The sequence below is a fragment of the Silene latifolia genome, chromosome 2 (genome assembly GCF_048544455.1).
Source record: "Silene latifolia isolate original U9 population chromosome 2, ASM4854445v1, whole genome shotgun sequence".
Classification (NCBI taxonomy): Eukaryota; Viridiplantae; Streptophyta; class Magnoliopsida; order Caryophyllales; family Caryophyllaceae; genus Silene; species Silene latifolia.
This window is the reverse complement of record NC_133527.1, coordinates 24,177,747-24,191,982: the sequence shown is the minus strand read 5'-3', so window position 1 is coordinate 24,191,982 and position 14,236 is coordinate 24,177,747. Positions and strand designations below refer to the sequence as shown.

General features: G+C 43.0%; 1 protein-coding gene across 1 annotated transcript; it reads left to right on the top strand.

Annotated features, from left to right (window-relative positions):
* Positions 1-2,132: 2,132 nt before the first annotated feature.
* Positions 2,133-12,450, top strand: LOC141637409 (uncharacterized). Its single transcript, XM_074446892.1, has 3 exons — positions 2,133-2,225; positions 10,164-10,343; positions 11,011-12,450. The coding sequence occupies exons 1-3, from the start codon at positions 2,133-2,135 to the stop codon at positions 12,448-12,450; spliced, it is 1,713 nt and encodes a 570-aa protein (XP_074302993.1).
* The last annotated feature ends 1,786 nt before the right edge of the window (positions 12,451-14,236 follow it).

The following is a 14,236-nucleotide window of genomic DNA, read 5'->3' as shown; positions in this document are numbered from 1 at the left end:
ACTTTTAAACATTTCTAAACTATCAAAAGTGATTACATTACTTCAAACTAAAATAAAATTATATATTATCAAATTATTATTATTTCAAATAAATTAATATTAAATTAAAATGGATTAAAATATTACTTTTAAAATATAATAAAGGTCTTCAAATTTACGGGGTGTTACAGACAGGGATATCGCTCGTTGATGAGTGGGATTTAGGTGGGGATTGGCTGCGGTCCCCCACTGGCGGCGAGTATTACCTGTTGCGATGGGTAATCTGGCAGGGCTACACACTTTGGTGTGTAGTCGGTTACTGTGTGAAATAGGAGGATTGGGGTTGGAGGATGATCAGCTAGTTACCTTGTGTATTTGTCTTATCTTGATTGAACAGTACTGACCCCGTTGTTGTGATCCATTCGGGGATGGTGAGCAGGCTATGACAGGTATTGCATTTGGTGAGCTTGGGCGGTCATGAGAGAGTCGTCACACCAGTTGTAGTATCACAGTTGCGAGTCTTAGTTTATGATTATGTAGTTGTTAGCATTTGGATTCACTTTTGTTGAATTTGGCATTGTTGTAACCATTTATATTTCCAGTACTTTTAATAAATGTGTTTGGGACATACACTTTTGGTATATACTAACCTCGGGCAACCGAGATGGTAACATTCTTTCATGCTAGGGTGGTCCTGGTAAGGCACCTTGGTATGAGGGGGTGTTACAAAGTGGTATCAGAGCCGACGATTCCGGCACCTAAAACAAATGAACCCAATGAACTTAGGGAGTCTAATTAAAATGAACCCGAGGAGAGTTGTTTGGAGCTACCGCAAGGACTAGAGAGACGTCCCGGAGTCGCAATATGACCCTTACTAACTCCAGCCGGTCACTGGGGAATGTGTTGAGAGTTGTTTAATGCATGTGTATGTATGTTAAGGTCTAATGGTTGAAACATGTGGTAGAAGGTGAATGTGTGTGTGAAATTGGTGAAAGAATGTTGAGAATTGGTAGAGAAGTGAAATGAATTGTTATGTGAAATTTTGAGAAACGGTTTTAGCATCTAAATGATTGGCATGATACATGTTTATTATGTGGCATTCAGATTTCTATCGTAATATGTTTGATTATTGGGATAGAAAACATGATAGGAGATACCGCGTACTATTTTTAACTCGTTCTGGCATGATTCGGCCGAGCAGGGCGGGTACTCGATCGAGTAGGGGGTACTCGGCCGAGTAACCAAGCACTCGACCGAGTGTTGTTTGTTGGTCAGTGGCAATCGCCACTGGAGTGTCAACTCGACCAAGTATACATAGGCATACTCGACCGAGTAGAGCATACTCGGCCGAGTGTTGTTCATACTCGACCGAGTATGAGTTTCGTGAATTTGTCGTTGGCTACTGGAGTAGACTACTCGACCGAGCATCAGTAATACTCGACCGAGTAGTCCTTACTCGACCGAGTATTGTTGTGTACTCGGCCGAGTGCTTCTTTGGCGGAAGGTCACACCTATTTTGAGCCGTAGGCTTTTGTGCTTACGTTCCCTTGTTTCTTATTAGCTCAAAACACCACCTAAAAGAACTGCCGCTCAAATTCAAGCTTTTGAGATGACCATTGATGAGATTGCTCGTATGATTGAGCAACAAGAGGCTCTTCTTGAGGCTCTCAAGAATGTGGGGAAGGGGGCGGAAAAGCCCGTGAATGCTACTCATCTTAGCATCATCATCGCCTGCTTCAACCCACCCACCTATGAGGGCGTTGGGGAACCTAAGTTGCTTGAGAAGTGGCACCGTGAGATGGAAAGTCTCATGGAGGTGGTCAAGTGTTCGCAGGATATGATCGTTGAACAGGTAGTGTACTACCTGAGAGGTGAGGCCGCCGTGTGGTGGCAAAACGTTAAAGAGGATGCTAGAGCCTATTACCAAGCTGAGGGTTTAGGGGCTATTCCTTGGTCAGGTCAGGGAGCAGTTTGTGCCGGAGCATATCCGTCACAAGATGAGATCAGAGTTCGATTCCTTCACCATGACCCATGATATGACAGTCACCGAGTACTATCACCGGTTCCTAGAGTTGTCTCATTATGCTGAGGACATGCAGCTGGGGCAGAGGGGTTTGGCTCTTCGATTTGAGAGGGGTTTGTCCGTCAAGATCATGAACCGTCTACCAGCTGGAGTTGTCACTGATCTTAAGGAGGTGTACCTAAGAGCTGGTCAAGCTGAGAGAATGGTAGATCTCTCAAAAGAGGTTACAGAGAAGAATGTTGCGGAGAAAAGAAAGGCTGATAGTGGAAACAACAATCAGTCGGGTAACAAGAAGGGCAACTTCAACCATGCTAAGGCTTTTTCCGGTGGGGCTGGTTTCTATGGGGGTTCTCGTGGTTGGGGAAGAGGTTGTGGTCGGAGTACGAGTGACAACTCCACCCTTACATGCTTCAACTGTGGTAGCGTAGGCCATAGAAGGCGAGAGTGCACAAGTGCCAAGACTGGAGTAGGTTCGGGAGCTTATCAGGGGAGCTTCTCTCGGGGGCCGAGTCAGAGCTTTGCTAGCAACCGGCCCGGTAGATCATGGGGCAACCAGGGTGGACATAGCAACAATTGAGGTTATAACCGCAATAGTGGTGGATCTTATCAGCGCCAGAACAACAGTGTCACCCAGGATTCGGCAGCCAAGCCAAGTACCTCAAATGCTTCGGTTCAAGGAGGAGGGCAGAAAAGTAGTGGAAAGCTATTCATGATGGATAAGCAGGAAGCTCAGAATAATGCACATGTAGTTACCGGTACCTTTCTTGTTCATAATGTACCGTCTTTTGTTTTGTTTGACTCGGGGGCAACACATTCTTTTGTGTCTAGGAGTCATGCTTTGTCTATGGGCTTGGGGGAGTTTGAGCTTGTAAAGGATGATGTGTTCATACCTTCTGGGGAGTCTGTGTCATGTGTCAAGTTGTATAAGGGAGTGTCTATGTTAGTTGGAGGGGTAGAGTTACCGGTAGACCTGTTAGAGTTTCCTATGGATGGGTTTGAGGTGATTGTCGGGATGGATTGGCTGGGTAAATATGATGCCAAGATAGATTGTCAGCAAAAAAAAGTGTCGTTAAAGGGTCCTAAGGGTACAAGGGTGTCTTATAAAGGGTTTGTTGTTAGACCTAAGTGTAAGTTCATAGCTGTGATGACTTTAAAGTCATGTTTGCGAAAGAAGTGCCCCTTGATTCTCTGTCACGTGAGAGATAGCTGAGTAGAGTCACAGACAGCTGCTGAGATACCAGTAGTGGACGAGTTTAATGATGTCTTTCCTGAGGAGATGCTGGGGTTACCGCCAAAGAGGGATGTTGATTTCAGCGTGGAGCTCAAACCAGGAATAGGTCCTATATCCAAAGCACCATACCGTATGGCACCTAAAGAGTTAGTTGAGTTGAAGAAACAGCTGCATGAGTTGTTAGACAAGGGTTATATCCGGCCAAGTGTGTCACCTTGGGGAGCTCCAGTTCTGTTTGTAAAGAAGAAAGATGGGAGTATGAGGCTATGCATCGACTACAGAGAGTTAAACCGTGTCACGGTGAAGAATACGTATCATTTGCCTAGGATTGATGATTTGTTTAATCAGCTGAGTGGAGCTGGTGTGTTTTCCAAGATCGATCCGAGGTCAGGTTATCACCAATTGAGGATAGCAGATGAAGATATCCCAAAGACAGCTTTCTGGTCCCATTATGGTCACTATGAGTACGTGGTGATGCCTTTGTGTTTGACCAATGCACCGACAGCTTTCATGGATTTGATGAATCAGATCTTTACACCGTTCTCGGATAGGTTTGTGGTTGTTTTCATCGACGACATCTTAGACTACTCCAAGACTAAGGAAGAGCATGAGGAGCACTTGAGGATAGTTTTGAAAACTCTGAGAGAGAATCAACTTTATGCCAAGCTATCTAAGTGCGAGTTCTGGTTAGAGGAGGCGGCTTTTCTGGGTCATGTGATATCTAAAAAGGGAGTGTCCGTGGATCCTAGCAAGATTGAGGTCGTGACCAAGTGGGAATCATCGAAGAGTGTCATTGAGATTCGGAGTTTCTTGGGCCTTGCTGGCTACTACAGGAGATTTGTGAAAGACTTTTCTACCATAGCACGGCCTATGACAGCTTTGATGAGAAAAGAGACAAGATTTGTTTGGGATGAGAGTTGTGAGACGGCGTTCCAGGCCTTAAAGGAACGTTTGACCACAACTCCTTTTCTAGCTTTGCCAGAGGGATGTGAGAACTTTGAGGTATATACCGATGCTTCAAAGAATGGTCTGAGTTGTGTGTTGATGCAAGAAGGGAAGGTTATAGCTTATGCTTCGAGGCAGCTGAAGCCATACGAATAGAACTACCCTACTCATGATCTAGAACTGGGTGCAGTTGTTTTTGCTCTTAAGATTTGGAGGCACTATCTTTATGGGGCAACCTTTAAGGTGTTTTCAGATCATAAGAGTCTGAAATATATCTACACTCAGAAGGAGCTTAATATGCGGCAGAGGCGATGGATGGAGTTGATCGGAGATTACGATATGAAGATCATCTATCATGAGGCTAAGGCTAATGTTGTTGCAGATGCTCTGAGTAGGAAAAGCGTTCATTCGCTATATACGGCTATGTCTTTGCTGAAGTTGGGGGATGAGATGTCCAAGATGGGGATCTGTATGATAAGAAAATGGGACACCATAGGGGATTTGACGATCGAGCCAGATATGTATGAGAACATCAAGAGTAAGCAAGAGTCAGATCCTAAGATACAGGAGTGGAAGTCAAGAGTGGAGAGCGGCACAGCTTCCAGGTTTTCTATCCACACAGATGGGAGTGTTCGTTTTGATGAAAGATGGTGTGTTCCTGAGGATGCAGAGTTGAGGAGAGTGATCCTGGCGGAGGCTCATTGCACTCCTTATTCGGTTCACCCAGGTGGTGATAAGCTTTACAAAGACCTTAAGAAAACTTTCTGGTGGCCAAACATGAATAAGGATGTAGCTAAGTTCGTGGCTAGGTGTTTGACCTGTCAGAGGGTCAAGGGTGAGCAGCGGAGACCACGGGGTAAGATTCAGTCTTTAGAGGTACCTGAGTGGAAGTGGGAATCGATCTCTATGGATTTTGTTGTGGGGTTACCTAGGTCACAGCAAGGTAATAACATGATCTGGTGATTGTTGATCGGTTAACGAAGTCAGCACATTTTGTTCCTATGAAAGATATCTGGTCTAAGATGCAGCTGGCCTTGGGTTATAGGAGGCATGTGGTTCGGTTACATGGTATACCTAAGGATATAGTGTCTGATCGTGGTGCGAGGTTTATATCCAAGTTTTGGCAAGAACTACAAGAATTGATAGGTATTACCTTGAAGATGAGCAAAGCTTTTCATCCAGCAACTAATGGTCAGACGGAGAGGACTATCAAGACCTTAGAGGACATGTTGAGAGCATGTGTTATAAAGTTTGGGGGTAGTTGGGAGGACAGGCTAGATCTGATCGAGTTTTCATACGACAACAGTTATCATACGAGTATCGGGATGGCACCTTTTGAGGCTTTGTATGGTCGAAAGTGCCGTAGTACAGTGTGTTGGGATGACAGTTCTGAGGCAGTGGTTTTAGGACCACAGCTATTACAGGATATGGTTGAGCAGGTCCGGGTAATTCGGCAAAAGATGAGAGCAGCTCAAGATCGTCAGAAGAGTTATGCCGACTTGCACCGCAGGAACATAGAGTTCGCAGTAGGTGATAAGGTCCTTTTGAAAGTGTCACCTATGTGAGGTGTGATGAGATTTGGAAAGAATGGCAAGTTGAATAAGAAGTTTATAGGTCCTTATGAGATTTTGGACCGCATAGGCGAGGTAGCCTACAGGTTAGCTTTACCACCAGCTTTGGATAGAGTCCACAATGTGTTTCATGTTTCACAGCTTCGGAAGTATGTGAGTGACTTCTCACATGTGCTTGAGGTCAAGAACATCGAGCTTGATGAGTCCTTGTCTTATGCCGAGGTTCTGTAGATACCTCATTTCTGAACCTCCCGCAAACCACCCGGTGATGATTGGGCCGCATGTTTGGTACGCGGAACGATTTGTGACAATTCGTAAGTTTATCGTCAAGTGATTGCTCAAACATTGATGTCTACCTCTTAATTGTCATATACGCGTCGATACGGTCGTTTTGACAGTAATTAGAGTACATTTGGAGTCCGGGCCTAAAACCTTCTTCATTTTCTGATAACCGCTAAATCCCGAGTCAGAATGTTCTGGAATGTTCCGGATATTTCTATTCCATATTTTATAAATCTTTCACAATCTTTTATTCTTTGGTAAAGAATTTCCCGTAATATTCATACAAAATATTAAGGAAAATAAGATTAATCCGTTATTCCATAAGCCAAACACGGAAATCTTTCTTTCGTAGGAGGAAACCACCTGGGAACAGACGCAGCAGGTGTTGCGCCTCTTCCAAGAGACGCAGTGACTGCTGCGCCTCTTCCCAGGTCCTTTTCTGCATATTTTTTGTATCTTTTCATATCTTTTCGAGATTCACTTCCAAAGTTTCTCCGAAAACCCTATTCCTTCACGTGATTAGTATAAATAGGAGCCTTCGCTCCTCATATTTCTCACGCGAGTGTCCGCCCTTCTCTTCTCCCTTTGCATTCTAGACCACGTTCTTACTTTTTGGCGTCTACGTGCTTGAACATTCGACCACGTAAGCTCGGATCCTTCTGAGTACCAGCCTCGTTTGCATGACCGACCAATTTGACCAACTCCACATCAATCAACTTAATTAATCTTAATCGTTTTCCTCTTACGAGGGCACTTTCATTACATTTGAGTCGAGCATCACTAATCATAAACTTAGTTTATCTCGTTTCGTCAAACATGTAAGTCTGAGGGTGTAAATCCTTCTTTATTTATTGTTATTTACTTTTTGTATCATTAATGTAAGGTTTATGTCGAAAATACTTCTTAAAACCGTTTTATAAAACCACGCTTTGAAACCCTTTTTACGGATTACCAGAAGATGACCGTCGAGAAAGGACGCAGCAACTGCTGTGCCTCTTCAAAGGGACGCAGCACCTGCTGCGCCTCTTCGTGAGGCTACCGCAGTTCCTGCTTCCTTTCTTCTTCCTTCGCCTTCGTCCTCATCAATTAAATGCGTTCGTTATTTGTTTTCGTTTGTTCTTCAATTCTTTGACGTAATAGCACAATAATTTCACATATATATTATTCATCATCATTAATACGTATAATTCATCATTAAACCCTGACTTAAATCCCTTGTAATCCAATATTTGCGGGTTTTCGTCATTAAAATCAATCCGGGTTGTAGGGATTCGATTCTTTCATATTGAGTTTCTGGAATTCGATCTTTGATATATTTCCATCTGTCTAGTCGCCATTAATTCGTCATTAATTTGTCATATTTAGCCTATTTAGTTCACCTATGTCACTAATCAATCTTTCATTCATGTAATTAATTCGTTTGCATTCGTTTCATCCATGTTTTATTGCTTTTATGACTCATTTGCATGTAATTAATCTGTTAAATCACTTTCATCCGAGTCGAATATCATAATTAATCCTTAAATTCACCAATTAACATTAACGATTTGCAATTCCGGCTTCACAGCCAGAACTCACCCTTGGAACAGACGAAGAATCTGCGCGCTCTTCCCAGGGGCGCGGCTACGTGCGCATGTTCCAGGTTGACTTCTGTCTCTGAACTTCTGTTCTGCCTTGACCTAGTTTAATTAGCTTACGTATTTAATTAACTATTAATTGTATTATCGCCTAATTCCTGTTCGCTTATTTGTTTATTTTGTTCTTTCTCAAATTATCCGTTTTGGAAGTATTTTCGACATAAATCAATTGAATCCATTGTAATCATTGTAATTTTAATTATTGTATTTTATTGTATTTCTTTTATTGTATCATTTGTATGCCTTCACATATAATTGAGCTTAAATCCCTACTTTGACATTTATTGTATGCTAAATTAATTGTTCACCGACTTAGTCTAATTTTTCACATGTTAGGATTAAGACTTGGATGTTGTATTGCATGCATATAATCGACGATATATCGAGTATGAATAACTTCCCTAATCATTAGTAGAGGCCGCTATCGAGGCGGGCGGGATTAGGTGTTCGATCAAAAGAGCTTCCTAATACGTACCCTCACCCCTTACTCCAGATCTCTGTGAACATCCGTGTTCATTGGCATCCACGAGAGTCATTCTAGACATAGAATGCTAAGGGTAACGAGTTCTTGGTGTTCATGTCACTACTTTGTGCCTTGACATGGCACGAGGTATTCGAACGGTTTCCAATTTTCCACAATAAATTGGTGGCGACTCCACAAATGCAAACGCTTATTCCCAAGCGCCCCCGTGGCCCCATGTCCACAGGTTCCTAAGGAGATCCTAGATCGCAAGGTACGCAAGACAAGGAATGGTGAGACCGTTTTACTCAAGGTACTTTGGTCCAATCACAATGTGGAAGAGGCCACATGGGAACCAGAGGAGGCTATGCGAGAGCGTTTTCCTAACCTTTTCGATCAGGTATGGTTTGTTACGGGGACGTAACCGTTGTCTTTTTAGGGGGGTAGGAGATGGTCGCATGCGTGTTTTTGTCTTAGTTTGAGTCGGATTAGTCGAGTTTGTGATGTTTTAAGCTTGTATAATGTTGGTATATGTGAGTCGGGATGTCGTTTGTTTGTGGTTGTTTTGGGTAGAGTATGAACTTCGGGGACTAAATTCTTTTTAAGAGGGGCAGACTGTAATAATACGGAATTCCTTAGGCTAGTACTCGACTGAGTAGATCCTACTCGGCCGAGTAGTGTAGATGGTGTAGTCTGTTTGGCTACTGCCGAGGAATACTCGGCCGAGTATGATGAAAACTCGACCGAGTAGAGGATACTCGGCCGAGTATACTCTATACTCGACTAAGTATCCGGTCTGGGGAGTAATATTTCAGCGGTTTGATGCGGGAGTGTTTAGGGATTATTTATTCGATAAAACAGTTTTTAAACATCATTTGCAACCCTAATCATTCTTACGACATCCTAATCACTCCCAAATCTCTCCTCTGTGTGTGTGGACATCGTAGTGATTGCATTCAGTCTTTCGTTCTTTCGCCGGTAAGTCTTATCCCCATGTTGTTAATGGTCAATTCTAGGGTTTGCTTTATTTATGAATTTTGGGTAAATGGGATTGTGCAATGTGTAATTGTGTTATGTGATTATTGTTTAGGCAGGGACTTCTTAGAGGAGCCGTTCTAGTGATTGATTCCATTGTTGCTGATTGTTGCTAAGGTAGGGTTTCCCTACTCAGTCTCTGTTTGTTGATTTAAGATATGGTTGCATTGTAATTTGCTGTTGTCTGATGATCATCGGAGTGTCGGTGTTGTGATGGTGGATGTGATGTTGTGGTGTGGTGACGATTGTGATTGTGATTGTGATTGTGATTGTGTTGTGCTGGTTGTGGTGGAGTCACTTGCGGGAGTGGCTTCACACCCTAGTTCGCCCTCCCTGGAACCCGTTAGGGGAGGGGATGTGCACATTAAGGGACAGGGATATCGCTCGTTGATGAGTGGGATTTAGGTGGGGATTGGCTGCGGTCCCCCACTGGTGGCGAGGATTACCTGTTGCGATGGGTAATCTGGCAGGGCTACACACTTCGGTGTGTAGTCGGTTACTGTGTGAAATAGGAGGATTGGGGTTGGAGGATGATCAGCTAGTTACCTTGTGTATTTGTCTTATCTTGATTGAACAGTACTGGCCCCGTTGTTGTTGTTTTGTGAAATCTGCTGTGATCCATTCGGGGATGGTGAGCAGGCTATGACTGATATTGCATTTGGTGAGCTTGGCCGGTCATGGGAGAGTCGTCACATCAGTTGTAGTATCACAGTTGCGAGTCTTAGTTTATGATTATGTAGTTGTTAGCATGCATTTGGATTCACTTTTGTTGGATTTGGCATTGTTGTAACCATTTATATTTCCAATACTTTTAATAAATGTGTTTGGGACAGACGCTTTTGGTATATACTAACCTCGGGCAACTGAGATGGTAACATTCTTTCATGCTAGGGTGGTCCTGGTAAGACACCTTGATATGAGGGGGTGTTACATTTACGCAATTTATTTAGGTTATAAATCTTTTTTATTGTCTTACTATAGTCTGTATTGCTTGTAACAGGAATCGTGGGAGACTTTTGGCGAGAATTCAATTGATTACAACCCGTTGTTCGAGACTACTATAGATTTCGAAACGCGTGACGATGCTTTCAATTGGGCTAATAAAATCGCATTCGAGAATGGATTTGCTTTGGTTAAAGCGAATAACGGAGCTAAAAATAGAAAAAAGAACGGGTTTTTGGTAAGTTATTTTCGATGTAAAAGACATGGGTTACCAAAATAATCGGATGACCTCGAAAAGCCAAGGAGGTCGCAGAATTGTTCATGCAAGTTTCGTATTCGTGTCGTTCAAAATTTTGTGTCTAAAAATGATCAATGACGGTAGTGTGGAACATTGTAACCTTCGAGGGTGATGGACTACACAACCACAACGTAGCCGTTTATAAGGACAGGGATCGGCACTTTGCGGGATTGGACGCGGAAGAGAAGGCATATGTTAGGCAACAAACATTGGTCGGGGTTCTACCGAGGGATATTAAAAATGGTCTTCATTTGAGAACCCCCAAAAAACCTCAACCGTCAAGCACCCAACTATATAATAAAACAAGGAAAATTAGGAAAGAAGTTAGGGGTGAAATAAACACCGCTCAGCAAATGTTGGCTCTAGCGGTAGAAGCGAAATAAGTCCATTGGCACGAGATTGATTCCGAGTCAAAAGAGTTGACTCACATTTTCATGGCACATCCTGAAGCGATTAAGTTGTTTTGGGCTTATCCTTATGTGGTCATCATGGGTTCGACTTATAAAACAAACACTTACAAGAATCCACTGATTGAGATGGTTGGTGTGACACCCACGGGATCGTCCTTCTTAATTGCATATTTGCATGTTTGATGATTCCTACCGAGTCTGACGAGAATTACAAGTGGCTGTTGAAGAAGTTAGCTGACATTTTAGATGTCACCGGAGCGTCCCCTTCTATTTTTGTCACCGACCGGGAATTGGGTTTGATCAGCGCTCTTGCGGCAGTATTTCCCGGGGTTGATCATTTGTTGTGTCGATGGCATGTGGACAAAGCCATCAATGCAAAAGCCTTGACATTATTCGGCACTGAGGGTATGAAGTCATTTGTCATCACTAATCTAGAAGACGGTTGGAATAAGGTGATCAATGCAGTTATCGAGGAAGCCTTTCAGCACGCTTGGGAGTGTTTCTGTCGTAAGTGGGGATGTATGTCTGATTATATACGGAGAGCTTGGGGTGAACACGCAGGGAAGTTCGTTTTATGCTATACAAACGAGGTTTTCCATCTTGGTAACACGACAACTTCCAATGTTCAGTCAGCACATTCTCTATTGAAGGCTTGGTTGAAATCAAGTCATCTCACACTTGACACCATGTGGTCCCGTATCCACGGCATACTAGAAGCTCAACACTCCAAGATTAAGAAAGAACTCGAAGATGAAATGGGTAAACCAAGGATAACATCCCGTACTTTCTCCTTATTACAATGGAACGTGTCTACTAAGGCCATAGAGTTAATGGAGAAAGAACTTGTGAGAGGCCTTATTTTGGGTATCGGGTTAGTGGATCGATGCCGACACGTGGTACGAACGAATCATGGATTACCTTGTGCATGCAATTTGGTATCTTTACCCAAAAGAGGTAGGAGGGTCCATCTCGAGGATATTCATGTCTTTTGGAAGACATTGGTCTATGATATTCCTCAACAAATGCCGAAAAATGACGGTCATTTGTTTGAGGAATTAGTTGACGATGTGAGAAACAGTGACCCGGTTAAACGAAGGGCGGTCATTGACTTGTTGCGTGATTTCTCCCACCCGGAGGACAAAGAGATTTTGCCACCCCCTATTAATGAGCAACCGAAAGGCCGTCCGAGAGGTTCAACAAGTAGAAACAAGTCGGGTTTCGAGCATGCAGAAAAGAAGTTCGGGACACCAAGTACTCACGGTTCAACAAATGCAGATCAATCACAACAAAGACTTGTTGATTTCGAATCGGGACCTCCCGGTGCTCCTTTGGGAAGGAACTTTACCATTGGCCTTATATCATCATGGGCCAAACGGTGGGGTGTTCCTGAGATTCTGTGGGGCCACTTCGATGGTTGGGTGGATATTGGAGATAAAGGTCATTGTGGGTTCTGGGTAATATCTCATGCTCAGCGAGGCCAAGAGACAGATTATATAGTTATGCGGGAATGGTGTTCGAGGGAGATGCAGAACGACGATATATACACAGAGTTGTTTGGAGCTTATCGATCACCACTCACCGGTATGACAGGGTTTGAGGTAGGACTTCGACGAGTTGAGTTTTTTTTAGCAGATTAGTTGTGGGCCGGACCATTGGAAGTGTAGTGACGATTTGCTAGTTTTTGCAACGCTGTTCAATTGGACGATATGTGTGATTGGTCATACACGAGGGCAAGACGGGAAGAATGTTTGGGAAGGAAGTTGCAAAACTATCATGCCAGTGAAGACCCGAGTGGAAGGTCGACTACCGTGTGGTATTTTGTGGATTGTCCTACACCAAGCCATTGGATGCGGTTGCATTCTAGAGGCCCCCCTGAGAGTCTGCCTATGCCGCCACTTGATCCCGCTTGGTTGGCCTTCCGAGATGCTAGTGTTGCTCACCTATATACTTTGTACCAACATAACATTGAGAATTGGCAAGCATTCATGAGAGAGACCCCGAGAAGACGTCGTAGAAGCCGAAATTCTGATAGTTCGACAGTTATCTCAATTTGTGGACAGCGGGCCGCCCACGGGGGCGCTTGGTGAGAAAGAAACAAGCGTTTGCATTTTGTATGGAGTCGCCACCAATTTTTATGGGAAATTGGAACCGTTCGAATACCTCGTGTCATGTCAAGACACAAAGTAGTGACATGAACACTAAGCAATCGTTACCCTTAGCATTCTATGTCTAGAATGACTCTCGTGGATGCCAATGAACACGGGTGCTCACGGAGATCTGGAGTAAGGGGTGAGGGTACGTATTAAGAAGCTCTTTTGATCGAACACCTAATCCCGCCCGCCTCGATAGCGGCCTCTACTAATGATTAGGGAAGTTATTCGTACTTGATATATCGTCGGCTATATGCATGCAATGCAACATCCAAGTTTTAATCCTAGCATGTGAAAATTAACTAAGTCGGTTGACACGTAATTAGCATGCAATTGGGTCGAAGTAGGAATTTAAGGTTGATTTACATGTGAAAACATACAAATGATAAAGGAAATACAATAACTATAAATTACAATAATGAAAATTACATTAATTACATTGGAATAGGCGATTTATGTCGAAAATACCTTTAAAACGGATGATTTGAGAAAAAAAGAGATAAAAGAATTACGAACAGAACAGAAGGTGATAATACGGATAATAGTCGATTAATACGTAATCTAATTAAATTATGTCAAGGCAGAAACGGAGTTCAGGGACAGAACTCAGCCAGGAACAGGCGCAGCAGAGCTGCGTCCTTTGGAATAGGCGCAACAGACGCTGCGTCTGTTCCTTGGCTCAGTTCTGGCTGTGAAGCCGTGATTGCAAGCCGTTAATGTCGATTGGTGATTTAAAGGATTAATTTAATTATTTACTCGGATGAAAGTGATTAATAGGTTATTACATATGAATGATGGTCATGAAAACAGTAAAACATGAATGAGACAGATGCAAACGGATTAACTACATGACGGAATAATGATAGAGGTGAAAAAAATATTAATGAGTCCTCTATTGAAATCAATTAACTAACATTAGATACGATGGATTAATGACGAATATGCGACGAATATGACAAAAGACGGATTAAACTATATCAAGGACGAATTCCAGAAACCCAATATGAACGAATTGAATCTCTACAACCCGGAATTGAATTATAATGACGAAAACCCGCGGATATGAATTATTTGGGAATTTAAGTCGGATTTGTGACAAATTAAACATGGGAATGACGATGAATAATATACACATGTGATTTATATGTTATCATGACGAAGAATTAACAAACGAACAAGCAAAAGAAGGATTTTGAACACGAATTACAGAGGTCAAACGAAGAAGAAAGGAAGCAGGAACTGCGGCAGCCTCACGAAGAGGCGCAGCGAGAAT